General features: G+C 44.2%; 1 protein-coding gene across 5 annotated transcripts in view; it reads right to left on the reverse strand.

Annotated features, from left to right (window-relative positions):
* The window catches only part of SCAF8 (SR-related CTD associated factor 8), a 174966-nt gene extending 161724 nt beyond the window's left edge, over nucleotides 1–13242 (reverse strand). For 2 of the 5 annotated variants that reach the window (XM_054697941.1, XM_037520623.2), the window contains exons 1-2: nucleotides 13062–13130; nucleotides 6870–6932 (exon numbers count right to left, since the gene is read on the reverse strand). In XM_054697941.1, the coding sequence (XP_054553916.1) occupies nucleotides 6870–6932; nucleotides 13062–13091 (93 nt within the window). In that variant the 5' untranslated portion in view covers nucleotides 13092–13130. Of the gene's footprint in view, nucleotides 1–6712; nucleotides 6933–13061 lie in introns of those variants that run through there. The other 3 variants (XM_037520622.2, XM_037520627.2, XM_037520625.1) reach the window with 3 other exon arrangements.
* Between the last annotated feature and the right edge of the window lie 1137 nt (nucleotides 13243–14379).

Below are 14379 nucleotides of genomic sequence, written 5' to 3' on the forward strand. Positions count from 1 at the left end.
GAACTATAGGAAGAGAGTTGTTAAAATGCTGAATGATATGAGCAGGCTAATGTTCACAAATTCTAATGAAAGCTCATTTAACAAATCAATTTTTATATCCTTATTAAACTCACAAATACAGGGCCTTCCTGGTGGCCTAAGGGTTAAGTCTCAGCTATCACAGCTATGCCCTGAGTTTGATCCCCAGCCAGGGAGCAAACCCACATATGGTGCAGTAGACTTCTCCTGTCTCCCCGCTGCTCCCCTCAGCAGTGTCTTTCTGTCCGTCTGCCTGTTCCCCACTCTGTCTCTTCTGAAACCTCTCACCTCCGCACCTCTAGCCTACACCCCAGTTTTTCTATGCAAAAATAAAGAAAAACTCACAAATATTGAAGAAATCTAAAAGAAACTTTTAAAAAAACCAAGGAAGCTAAAAGATTCTAAAAGACTTGGTGTAAACCTGATTCTCTTCTTTCTCTACATCCTCTACCTAGAAAACTTTACCACTTACATTTTCATTTTTAGCCTACTGTCTCTCCAGGTAGCTGACCTGGACATCCAGCAGAGTATTCACCTGGATGATCCACAAACACCAATATTCAACAGAACAGTGCCTATGGGTGGAGTAACTGTGGGTGATTTCAATCCTGTTTTTATAGCAAGAACCTTTTTTAAAATTCTTGATGTAGTGCCTCCCCGGTGACGCAGCGGTTGAGTGCTGGGTTGCGAAGCTGTCCGCAGCCTCTGCAGCAACGGTTCGATCCCCAGCCACCTGGCATGCAGACCTGGTGCGCAGACCTCTCCTGCCGCGCTCGCTGTTCCCCTCAACAGTGTACTTCGTCGTTCTGCCTGTTCTGCTCTCCACTCTGGCTCTGGTGAATTCGCTCACCCTCCCGCACTTCTGACTGTACCACAGTGCTTGTATAAATAAATAAATAAATAAATCTTAAAAAAAAAAAAATTCTTGAAGTAAAAAAATGATCCGCCATGCAATCCAACTCTCCAGATTATCTTTCTCAAGTTTTCTGGTCCTCTTTATTTTCCCCATCTTAATGGCTAGGGTACCATTTTATCTGCTGATCCTCTGTCCCAGAAACCAAAGCCCTGACTGATTCCTCATCTCCAATTCCTTGCCATTACTCAACCTCTTTCCTTCCTCCTTCTTCCTATTATTACTCTGCCAGAGCCCCTGATCTTCTCTTCAATAATTTAAGCTTTCTCCTCCCAGCCCCCTCTACAACCAAACCTTATTCCAAAAGGACAGTGACCTTTATTAGCATAATTTAAACCACAAAGCTTGTGCTTTTTTAAAAACCCTTCAAACTTCCATTGCCTTTTGATTAAAAGTGAGGTCCTATGCAAAATAGCCAAGCCTTTACATGAAAAGATTTCTTGCCTAATTCTCCATCAGTCCTTCCAACTGTGTACCCCAAGCCAAAACTGGAACTCCTTGACTTCACATATCTCCTTCCTTGTACTACATACATCCTGTTGTCTGGATTCTCTGTCCCAATTAGTGAGGTTTTACTGTCTTTAGTTACTGTAGCAAAACATTAAAAGCATCACTACTGACAGTAATTTTCAAATAAAACCACACTTCACAAAAAAGGATTAAAAAATGAGCAAAACATTTAAGTTTGCACCTGTTACATTTTTTATAAAGTTTTCAAGAAAGATATTCTCTCTGAAACGTGAAAACAACTTTTAATAGATAAAATGCCACTACATGAGGAAAAACAAGAAACACACATTTCCAGTACACACTCGTAACAAAACCTGAATGCAGATTCCACAAGGACAGAGATTATGTCAGCTGTTTTGTTTTTGGTCTGCTCTGTACACTGTTAGACCCCTAGAGAACATACCTGCACATTAGTAGTAGGCGCTCAAAAATTTTGTTGAATAAATATTTCCACTAAGGTAGCTTTCAAAGCTGCTTTCTATTTTTGATGTTAATAAAAGCCCTTAAGGTCTGCATGGATTTATCTTCCTGCTCAATTATAATTCTGATTTTCAAGTCATTTATTACTAATCAAGATCTTTTGTTGTTGTTGTTGATTTTTTTTTAATAGAAGCATGTTTTTTATTTATTTATTTGTTTGTTTTGTTTATACATGCACTGGGTACAGTCAGAAGCGCGGGAGGGTATGAGAATTCACCAGAGCCAGACAGGGGAGCAGAGCAGGCAGAAGGACCTAAGTACACAGCTGAGGGGAGCAGCGGGCGGCAGGAGAGGTCTGCGCGCCATGTGGGACCCTCCTCTGGTGGACGGGGAGCAGACGGGGATTGAACCGGCGCCGCAGAGGCCGCGGGCAGCTTCGCAACCCAGCGCTCTACCGCTGCGCCACCTGGGAGGCCCTACTAATCAAGATCTTAAGGAGTCAGCAAAGTATAACCCGAGGTCTATCTTTGAAAGTCCTCAAGCGCTGCAGTTTTTTTATTTTAAAGGAATTGTGAAAGACCAAGAATATGCAGGGGCCTCCCTGGTGGTGGAAGGGGTTAAGCACTGCACTATGAAGCAATCCACAGCCTCTGCAGCAAGAGCTGGATCACAGGCCAGGCAGAGAGCTGACCCACATGGCACAGCAGACCTCTCCTGCCTCACCGGCTGCTCCCCTCAGCAGTGTATTTCAGTCAGCCTGTTCCGTTCCCCACTCTGTCTCTAGTGAACCCTCTCACACACACACCCCACATCTCTGGCCTGTACCCCAGCCCTTGTATGCATAAATAAATCTTTAAAAAAAAAAAAAAAAACAAGAATATGCAAAAAAATATCTTAACTGGCCCAGAAAATTAAATTATTAACATTCTGATACTTTATAGACGTCTACTCCTGAGAATGGAGATTCTATTCATGAGACAAAGTTCTTTGAATATATATATATATATTCTTCTACCTGTGTTAAATTCATGCTATTAGAAACAGATCTTTCACCTAAGACCCTTTCCATAACTAAATCTCTGAATGTTGGTGTGTTATTTGATTTGAAGACTCATTACCTAAGAGTTACTAATCTCCCCCCCACCCCGAGCATAAGTGGTTATGATACTGAAGCTAGTAAAAAGGTGGACCATAGGTAATTCATGCTTAATGTTTTACAGTATGTAAAAAAATAAAATAGCAAAAATTCAGTAAAGTGAGGATACAAAATGGAAAACAAGCAGAAAAACCTAAACCTAATTACATGTCAAGTGAATAGAAGGGGAGGAGAGAGAGCAGGGCAACACAGTATATACTGTTGAACACAGTATATACTGTTGACTGTATACCCACAGGCTAAATATGAAGTATACACTAATTTAGTTAATTAGTTAATACATGTGGTTTCATAGACATATGGTTTTAGAAAGTCTGAAACTATTTCTGTGTTATTTTAAGATTAGTGAAAAAATAAGTATACTGTGAAAACAAAAACTAGTGTTCCACTGTTGAAGAAAGGAATTAGATTTAGAAAGGGGGAAATGCTAGCGTGCCTCCTAGGATGTCTAACTGGAATTGGAGATACCAGGAAAAACTCATGGTTTTTAGAGGCAGAGACAGAATGAACGAAGGGATCAAAGTTTAGTGTACATATTCATATATGGATATTCACACACATAATTTCCAGCTCAATCTGTTAATAGAGATCCTCCAGAAGAATGTCAGGGCTTCTTGGTGAAATGGCTGACTCCAGAGTGGGGATGGGACTATCTTACGAAAGAAAGTAAGGGAGTACTCAAACAACACTGAGCACATGCCAAAAGCACAGAGGAGCCAGCCGATGGGTCAAAACTGAGACCATCTAAAGCATTTTAAAAAACTATGGATAAATAAGAGTCTATGATTTCATACTGATACACACACATATGTACACATACACGAGAAGTAAATGCTTTTAAATAGAATGCCAAGTAATAAAGTAACAAAGTATCTGCATCATTCCAAATACCTCCCCATAAGATAGCTGCTACAAAGGTGAAAACACTGATTCTACAATGGAGAAAGCCTTGCAGATAAAAATTAACATCCCTGCCAATGGATAAATGGACATCATGTACTTTCTGAGAAGGACACAGTATTACTTCTGGGGAATTCCTGTCAAAAATGCATAACCTGAACCTAATCAAGAAGCAACAGAAGACAAATCCATATTGAGGGAATTCTAAAAATAACTGACCTATTCTCATCAAAGGCCATAAAAGACAAAGGAAGGAGTAAGCAACTGTTTCAGATTAAAGGATACTAAATAGACAAAACAATGAATGCAAGGTGTGACCTATTGAGATCATGACTTGTATGATTTGTGAAATCTGAATAAACTCTCCAGACAATTCCATTATATCATTGTTAATTTCCTAATTTTAATAACTATGATTACATAAGAGAAAGTTGTTCATTTTTTAAAAATGAATGCAGTCGTTTAGAAGTAAATGCTATCATGACTTACAACCTTAAGACGTTCGGGGGAAAAAGGTTGTGTGTTCATGTGTATGTGGGAAGACTAAGAAAGCAAATATGGTTAACATAATGAGTCAGAAGATTTAGTGAAGTAGTTCTTTATCATTCTTGAAACTCTGTAAAAGTTGTAAAAGTAAAGTTTAAAGGAGGGAAAATATAATGTTAACGTATATTTGGACTTTATGATGGGAAAAAGAAAGTGTGAAAAAAAGAGTGATGGTTGTCCTTCACAAGGAAAAGAAAACCATCTGCACCAGGAGTTGGGACCTGGGTCATTCTAGTCTCAGTTCTAATACTTACAAAGCTGCATTTCCTTGGAGAAATCACAATGATGGATCTAGTTTCCCCCTTTGTAAAATGTAGACAGCATCTATGCTACTCTTCTCACAAGGTGATCCTAAAGATCCACCAAAGCAAGAGGATGGCTGGGGACAAGAGGGTCGCCAGCTGGACTGATACTATAAAACTCCATATATTATGAAGTGGCTCAAGTTTAACATGTTTAGCCAGCAAAGTATTTTAAAAATACATGAGCTGGGCTTTTTTCCCCCAATCACAGCAAAGACACTCTACCAGATGCTTTGGTGTGTAAAAATTTTCACTTACTCAACATTTACCTGAAGGGAACAAAAGACAAACAAAAATTCCCTTGTTCTACAGAATTCTACCCACATACTTCAAATATTTCAATAAATTCTAACCTCTTTTTTTAACCAAAAAATCTTAGGAGTATCAAAACTATTAGTAAATTAAAGAAAGCCATTAACTAGGAATTGGGCCCTTTTTTTAAAATTAAGATATAACTGATCTACAACACCATTAGTTTTAGATGTACTGGTCAACCTTTTTCACACTGTGCCCCAGTATAAAAAGATCTTCGTATCGTCTCCCAAGTTTATTCAAAAAAGAACATAACCCAAAGTTTCATTCTTCAATAACAAGGTACTTAGAAATCACTTCAAAATTTATAAAGTATTTATAACACAGACGGACCAAGGTTTTCATATATTTAAATCAAGGAAAAGTTCGTTATAAAAATAAAAACTTATTCCTCTAAATTCAAAAAGGTTTGGTCATCACTTAAGCTGCTTCAGTAATTTGTCATGTGGATACAACACACACCCCTCATTGAAAAAACACCCTTAAAGCTGTATTTTATAAGTTATGATTCCAAAATACCAAATGGAGATTAAAAAAAAAAAAAAAAAGAACTCTAGCTCATTTTGTTTGTGCTTATACACGTCTACTTGCTCAGTCTCCAGTGTGAACAGCTGACAGCCAATGTGGACACTACTGACAAATACTGAGAACGGACCAGGAGTAAATGGGCTTGAAGAGCCACCACCCCCAGCCCGACAAGGTGGACTGTGAGCCAGCACCGCCAGCCCATCCTCCACACTAGCTCTGCTGCAGACTGTTGTACAAAGAGCTTAAGAGGTCAAAGAAAAAGGATTACAAAAACATAACTCAAAGAGGGCATGCTCTCTGCTTCTCTCATTTACCACTATATCCTAGCGAATGATAAATACCTGGCACATGGAAGCACTTACTGAGTATTGGTCAAATGAGTGAGCAAATGAATGAATGAAATCATCCTAGGCCTTTCAAGCCAACCTACATAAGTTATATTATTACTGAAAAAACAAATCTGGCATACATTAACTTAACAGTCATAACTGTCTTCTAAACAGGCAAATAGACTACATCCCCTATTCTGACTAAACACAGTAATGTAAAAATTCCTAAGATATTCCTCACCCAAGATAGATACCATAATATATTTACACACCCTGATACATGCTTATATCAGAAACTCTGTAAAGCAGCATTAGAAATACTAAATACATAAAATAAAAACCAGAGAAAGAAAATGTATTGTTTTTATCATCAAGCCTGCGATATTAATAGAATAAACTTAGATAAGAAATCACAGGCTACAGAAACATTTCTTAGAGCGTTTCTCATAGTAATGCCTTTACACAATCTGCTCCTCTATAATTAGAAATTTTTGTTTCTCCATTCCTACAGTATCTCTGCCACTTTGTCATCTTACAGTTTGGAGAACTTCCTCAAAAAGTAAGATGTATTTTATTTCCAACCATAAATTAAGAAGTTTGCCACTCACTCATATTAAACAGGTAATGTTATATTATTTTTACAAAAAATACAGTAGAATTACATAAAGCAGAATACAAGTAAATACAACAAGAGTTTACAAATGACTTATGCTCACTATTTATTAAGCCCAATAACTTTTTTCACTCAACCTACTTTTAAAGAAGAAATTCAACTTACTCACTAGATGTTCTCTTTGAGATTACTAATATATTTTCAGTGACAACTTCTTTCTGCCTCCCAAGTACGGCCCAAATAATCAAGACATCATTTCACCATCAATTTAAACCTAACATTTTCCAAAGGGCCTGCCTTATGTGGATTATAGTCATCTTACTATGCTTCTTGTGTCCATGCTGCTGGAAAAGCAGTCTGTACAAGCAGGAGGAGAGGCACAATCCTGAGAGAAAGGAGTAGAGAAAGATGTTGAGAAAACAAAATCAGATAAAATGAGCTCTCTTAAGAGTTCAGGAGCTCAGCCACTGTTCAAGGTCAAGGTTGATTACATTCTCTCAAACCATTTTTAGTTAGAAGCTGTCCACTAACAACAAAAACTGGTCCTTGAAGAGATAATCTGAAATTCCATGCGGAAGTAATAATATCACTAATTTTAAGCTAACTATACATACCCCTTCTAAAGGAAGAGCAAGTGATCATAAAATATGACTATCTTAAGAGACTGGGGAATACGGACGTCCCCTAAACGCCAATCAAAATTACTTCGACATATTTAATGCTAGTATAGAATAAAATGGTTGTTATGTACATCACATGGATTTGAATCTTGCCAAAAACTTTTTTAAATTTAACCTTGAATGATTAAGTATACAAATCATGAAGATTCTTAAAAATCAGCATTACCAATCTTGATTCCTTGCATTCAACATTTTTTAAATGATGGTCTTAAGGGGGGAAAAAAGTTTTACCATATGTTGTTTTAAACTGAAAAATAAGAAGCAAACAAGGATTTGTAAAGAGTGCATAATTATTATTTACACAACGTAAAACTCACAATGGATTTTATCTACCTAAAACTTTCACTGGATCAATCCCCTCATCACTCTGACCCCCATAAGAGGAAAATAAAATTAAACAGAAAAGAGGTATGATTAAGAAATTTCAAACTAGGGCCTCCCCTGGTGGCACAGCTGTTGAGTGCTGGGCTGCGAGGCTGCCCGCAGCCTCTGCAGCGCCGGTTCATTCCCCGGCCACTGGCGAGGGTCCCACCAAAAAAAAAAAAAAAAAAAAAAAAGAAATTTCAAACTAATTTCCTTTGCTCATACAGTGCCATAAAATGACCTTCAAAATAATGCTCATATGCAGAGCCCTCCAAGTTTTTCTTAATCTTAATTTACTTTAGTCAAATAATCTTCCAACTAACAAGGAATCAAAACACAATCTCAAATCTAGTCGTTTATTTTAAAGGAGAAAACCAAATATTCAGCAGTATTAACTCCCTTGGTACAGATTATTTGGCTACCTAATATATCATCCATGCAGTCATTTATTCAAAGCTTTTATTAAGCATGTACTATGTTATAATGCTGTGATGTACAGAAGATTTGAAGCAATGCAAAGCAATGAAGGTACTTGATAACTATCACTACAGAACTCACTGGTGAGAAAGACTTAATAAATGCTGAAAATTAAAGCAACTACCTTAAAGAAAATTAAGAGTGGTTTAAGACAGTTTGATGGGGAACATAAATCAGTGACTGTCAACCAAAGTTAGGTTTTTTTAAAAAAATTTTTTTTAAGATTTATTTATACAAGAACTGGGGTACAGGCCAGAGGTGCGGGGGTGGGGTAGGGGGTGAGAGGATTCACCAGAGACAGAGCGGGGAGCAGAACAGGCAGAAGGACCGAAGTACACTGCTGAGGGGAGCAGCAGGCAAGACAGGAGAGGTCTGCCATGCCATGTGGGTATCTCACTGGCCGGCCAGGAATCAAACCCACTCTACAGAGGCTGTGGACAGCTTCACAGTGTGGCACTCAACCCGCTGCATCACCGGGGAGGCCCCAACCAAAGTCAGTTTTGCCCCCAAAGAAATCTGATAATGTCTGGAGACATCTCTGTTTGTCACAATAGTGGCATCTGGTGGGCAGAGTGAGGGATGCTACTAAACATCCTACAATGCCTAGGACAGATCCCTCTGAGAATTATCCAGCCCAAAGTATCAAGAGTGCTGAAGCTGAGAAAATCTGCTTTAAACCACCATGACAGGAGGGAACTGTGGAGTCCTTCCTTTATAGCCCTAAGTGTGCTACACCTTAAGTGGATTTTCAAAGATCGAGGGCCTGACTGATACAGTAACCGAAACTCTCCCTGGAAGGTTAAAACAGAAAGAAGGGGCATTCCCTGTTAAGTGAAAAGAAAAATGCAATGTTTTCTAGCTGCTTCACAAATTCCCCTTCCTGAACCACAGACAAAGGTAAAATAAGCTAAAAACAAATTCCATATGCTTTTGATTATTGCCTCTACCTTCTCCACTGTACCAACTTATATCTGACTACTCGATATAGTGTAAATATTAGAAAACGTTCTGTAGTTAGGCAAATGCACACTCTGGACACAAAACTGATAATGGAGTGGAAAAGGAGATGGGATTTCACTTTTGATATGCAAGACAGGCACGAAGAGGAAAGTGTACTGGGTATTAAAGTGAGCCAGACATCTACATCTTGGAATAATTTAGAGTAAGCTGACTAACCAAAAAGCCCTAAGGAAAAAAGTGCTACGAATGTTAGGGATCTTGGAGATGATAAAAGGTAGCATAAGACTCCTCACAGGATTTATGTAACAAAGTAAATCCCAATTATTTCTCTGAAGCACTCATACCCAGGTATCTGGTCCCACAAGTAGCCACTTAACCTATTCAGGGCAGCATCTGGATGGGGGCAAAATAACTACAGCAATGTAACTAGCTATAAAACAAACCTAAAAAAGTGTTATCACTGACTGATCCTTAAAAACTCAGAAGAAAAATCCAATACACAAGAAAAGCTCACCTCCCTTCAGTTGTTCTAAGTGTGACCAATGCATAACAGATTCCTGCATTTTCCATTTATTCTAAGAGTTCCTGTATTAGGAAAATGTCCTCTCCCACTAATTTATAATTTTCTAAAGGAAAGGGTCATGCGTTGCTACGCTCTTCTTTTCCCTCTTTTCAAAAACCCTACGCTAATAACCTTCACCGAGCAGCACTCTTAAGGACAAAGTAGAGATGAACAGCTCACATAAAGCTGCAGCATTCCAGCAATTAGCTGTAGTCTTACAGTGTCCACAGATTGGAGCTGACAACAGGAGACCCTATTCGTTGAGGTGAGAACTCCAAAATCATTAACAACAAGCAAATGCCACCAGCTTAGAACAGCAGCAACTACAATCCCTTGTCATTGTAATTCTAGGGTTAACTGCTGAGGTCAAGTATCAACTCAAGGAGTCATATTCCAATCTGGCCAAACTAACCGCCTTTCCTCATTCCTCATTTCGGAACTGACAATAGTAGTCACAGGGTTAACTCTTTCATCACAATGATCTTTGGGGCGTATCCCACAAAGTGAACATACTTTGCACTAAGTATCAATTCTTTAGCCTCCATCTCATTTAACTCGATTAAGGGAGACTGACAAGGATCTTCTGACCTGATTTTTTGAGTGCATAAGTGGGAAAGTCACAGTGTTAGGGGGAAAAGGATGTCCCAAAGCAAATTCCATACAGGCTTTGTGGACTCCACCCCCATCCCAGGTCAAAGCCAAAGACACTGGGAACTCCAAATCCCATCACCACCCAAGGGAAGGTGGCTGGGACCTGAGGGTGGGGTTAAGCAGCCAGGTGGATACAAAAGGCAGACACGTGGGCTTTGGGGCTCTCTCCATTTTTGGGCGCTCGGCCAGCTCGCAGCGTCCGGCCAGCTCTGAGAGTGACTTTGGGTTTCCAGGTCGTCGGATCGGGTAGGACGCATTAAAGACTTTATTTCCCTATTTTCTCCCTGAGTTGTACATTTTCCTTATTTCCTTATCTCTTGTAAATAAACCTTTTATTAACCCTTTTGTGTGTGCCTGTAGTAGAGTATTCATAAGTCCCTTTAAAGCGCGCGGGTGAGGACCCACAGCCAGGAACCCGTTTAATATTGGGGTTGCTCTATAACAACAGGACCCCTCTGAGAAATTAGGGGAAATGGGAGACAAACCCGCCAAGGTTCATACACACCCTGCACGTGGCCAGGGGCGTTCACACTCCAGCTCATTCATGGTTTGCATTATTAAAAACCTATATTCCTAACCTTAAAATCTCTGGTGCATTCTTGTTTTCAAGTCAATGTTTTTTGTGGGGGAAAGGTAGGGGGCAATGATGAAAAATCTAAGAATTATTCAACCATGAAGGACAAACATATCAGAGCTTATAAATTTTAAACGATATCACAGTATCTTGTAGGTAAATATTAATGATTATGCCTATTGCTAAATTTTGGAGTCCCATGAAAGGGAACTTTTTTGATAATCCTGTGCTTCAAAGATCCCTTAAAGTTTTGCAGATTAATTTCTGATGGGCTTGGGCCAAGGATAAACAGCTTTAAAAGCCAAAATCAGTGGGAGTTAACATCTCAAAACATCCTTTCCTCCTAACCCTATATTTGTATTTTGCAACATATGATTTAATGGGAAATACTCATTATTGAATATTTATCACTATCTGCCTACTTGTAACAACAAAACTTTTGCTACAGCAGCAATTATTATACATTTTTACTGAAACTATATCATTGAAAAACAGGGAAAAAACTAACAAGGTTATGTATTTTGTCTTTAAACAAAAAAGTCTATTATTTCCCTGAATAGCTTGAATATACTTCCTTCCTCAACTTGGCTACTGTACTACTAGTTCAGCTAACCCCATTTTCAGACCTGAAGTATGAGCAGATTAGCAAATGAGGGAGTTAAAAGATTTTTCAAATTCTCTGAAATCCAAAGAGGAAAGGCGAAAGTGCTACACACACTAAAATACTACAACCCTCAAGTTCCTGTGAAGATGAGAAAAGAGGTGAAACTTCTAGCTAGCCAAGTACATGTCAGGCCCCTTATCCTTAACGTCAATACCGAAATGAAAAACTGACAGTAAAACAGCTCCAAGGTTCCTCTACTGGGAACAGCCACAGGGGTTAACATTTGTGTCTACCTCCTGAGGGATTCAGATTAAAAGTGAGGGCCTGCGGGGAGGGGAGAGAGGAGGGAGAAACATACTAGCAACCGGTAGGCAAACCGGGGATACGTCCATCAAAAAAGGGTGGGGTGGGATAAATACAGTCACTGCAAGAGAAATAAGAGAAAGGTTTTTTTCATAATTAAAAAAAGCTACATTCGTACTGTAGCACTCACTCTATGTAGCCAATGGAATGGCTACAATCGAGCTGGAGTTTTTCCCTGCACAACTGTGAAACTATCCACAGTAAAGGGAACATGTATCATTAAATACTTTCGAGTTTAGATTTTAAGCATTATAAAGTATTATGGGAAGGAACCAAATATTATGGTTTGCCACAAATTATGAACCACAAATTCATAAATAAAATGAAGACTCCTGAATCTGTTATAGGACAGGGAGAGGGTGGGGCAGGGAACCTCCCCCTTTCCTGGAGACCACCCTGTTACAAATCTACTGCTCTCATTATCAAGAGGTGCTTTAAAAAAAAAAAAAAAAACCCAAGTCAAAAAGAAAACCCTTTACAAAAAAAGCGCTTGCTTCCTTAAAATTGTGCCGTTGCTATCTAGCTACCTGGCGTGAACATCACCTAACGCTCGGCCTCTTGGCCAAGCTTCCCAAATGCCAATTCTTATTTAAAAACAGAAAAAAAAAAAAAGAAAACTGTAAAAACAGTTTTGAAGAGCATCATTTCATCGGGAGAATCAATTCCGGCATTTTAAGCAGGGACCATTTAAGATTCTGTGAATTATGCTGCTGAGCAGAGCATCGGCCCTTCCACATCCAAAGTTCTGGACAGGTGTGCGCGCTGGTCCACAGCAGCCCGAACCGATCCTGCCTGCGGTGTGCGGGGCTCAGGTCTGCAGTCCCGAATGCTTCAATTTGAGAGAAACGTATCTAATTTCGCAAAAACGACCTCGCTGCAGCCCAGCAAATCTACCTGGACCGTGCACGCCGCACACCTGCCGTGAACACCCGCGGCCAGACCTGCCCGGCGAGCGGCCCGGGAAGGGCGTCCCCGGGGGCCGCAGGCCTCCCCGGCACTCGCGGGCGCGGAGGCGGACGGGGGCGCAGGCGGCCCGGCAGGACCCCCCGCCCCGGCCCCGCGCGGGCAGGTGACCGGCCCCCTCCGCCGCGGGGACCCCGGGCGCGGCCCTGCGCCCCGTCCCGCGGGCCCGGAGCCCGGGCGGGCGGCGCGCAGGCCGGCGAGGGGCGGGAGGCCGGAGCGCGGCCGGGCGCGGCGGGGGAGGCCTCGGGCGCGCAGCGCCCCCCCCGGCCGGCGCCCCGCGCCCGCCCGCCCGCCGGGAAGGGGCCCGCGGTACGCACCTCGCTGTTGAAGGTCTTCACGGCCTCCATGTTGCCGGCGCGCAGGCCCCGGGCCCGGCGGCGGGAGAGGCGGCGGCCGCCGCGCGGGGCGGGGGGCGCGGGCCGGGGGCGGCGGCGCGGGCGCGCGGGCGGCGGGGGCGCGGGGCGGGCGGCGGCGGCGGGCCCGGCGCGCTCAGGGGCGGCGAGGCCGCGGCATGGCCGCCGGGGCGGGCGCGGCGCCGGGCCGGGAACACAGGCGCGGCCGGGGCGGGCCGGCGGCGGCGGGGGAGGGGCTGGGCCGCGGCGCCTTCGCCTCCCCGCCCCGCTCGCGGGCCTGCGCCCTCTCGGCCCGCGCCCTCCGCGGTCCTGCCCTCGCTGCCGCGTCCCCCGACCGGCGCCGGCGTCCCCTCCCGCCGCTCGGGCCGCAGGAACCAGCCGCGCACGGCGAGGACGGAGCAGGCGGCGCGGGCGGCCGCGGCTGCGGCATCAAATATGGCGGCCGCGAGTCGGGCCGCGCAGCTCGGAGCTCGGCGGCGCCGGCCAGCGCGCCCCCTGGCGGCCGGCGCGCGCGGGCCCGGCCGGCGCGCGGCGACCATCGAGCGGGGCGGGCCAGAGCGTCGCCGCGCCGGGGCCCGGGCCGCCCGCGCCCCGCGCCCTCCGCGCGCCCGGGGCCGGCGGGAGCGAGCGCGGCGGGCGGAGCAGCGCCCGGCCCGGCTCGCCCGGCCCGCGGGCGTCCCCGCGGCGCGCGGCTCGGCCGCGTCCTGCGCACGGGCCCGCGCCGACCGCGGCGTGGGCGACCGGCCCGGGCCGCGGCCTGAGGGCGCGCGGCCCGCGGGAGAGTCGGCGCCGCGGGTCGAGTCCCCGCCCGGGCGGCGGGAGGCGCGCGGCGAACAAAGCTGCGGGCCCGGGCGGGGCGGGCGCCGGGCCTGCGGCCTCGCGCGCAGGAAACGCCGCGGGAACGGCCCGAGGCCCGCGCAGACAATGGGAGCCCGGGAGCCCGTTCCCGCGGGCGAGGACGGCGGAGGGGCCTGTGCTCCAGGGCGTTTGCGGGAAACGGGTGCAGAGAGGTGCCCCCGACAGGGGAGGCGCGCCAAGGCCCGATGGGTTGGTGCCCGCCGAGAGCCGACATGGATTCCCACTGAGAGTTAGGGGGGGCTCAAGAACCCCAACACCAGTGTCCTCTTGTTGAGTGGTTTTTCAGCTCTCGCTTGCCCCAAGTTTACACTGAGGGAGGAAAGAAGATGGCGGGATTTTGCTCTGGGGAATCAAAATCAAGGTGCTAGGAAGTAGTGAAAGCCCAGAGGCGAAGGCCCTTCTTGATTTTCCAGGTTCTTTTAGG

Source organism: Talpa occidentalis, unplaced genomic scaffold, assembly GCF_014898055.3.
Source record: "Talpa occidentalis isolate TD23 unplaced genomic scaffold, MPIMG_talOcc4v2.1 talOcc4.2, whole genome shotgun sequence".
Classification (NCBI taxonomy): Eukaryota; Metazoa; Chordata; class Mammalia; order Eulipotyphla; family Talpidae; genus Talpa; species Talpa occidentalis.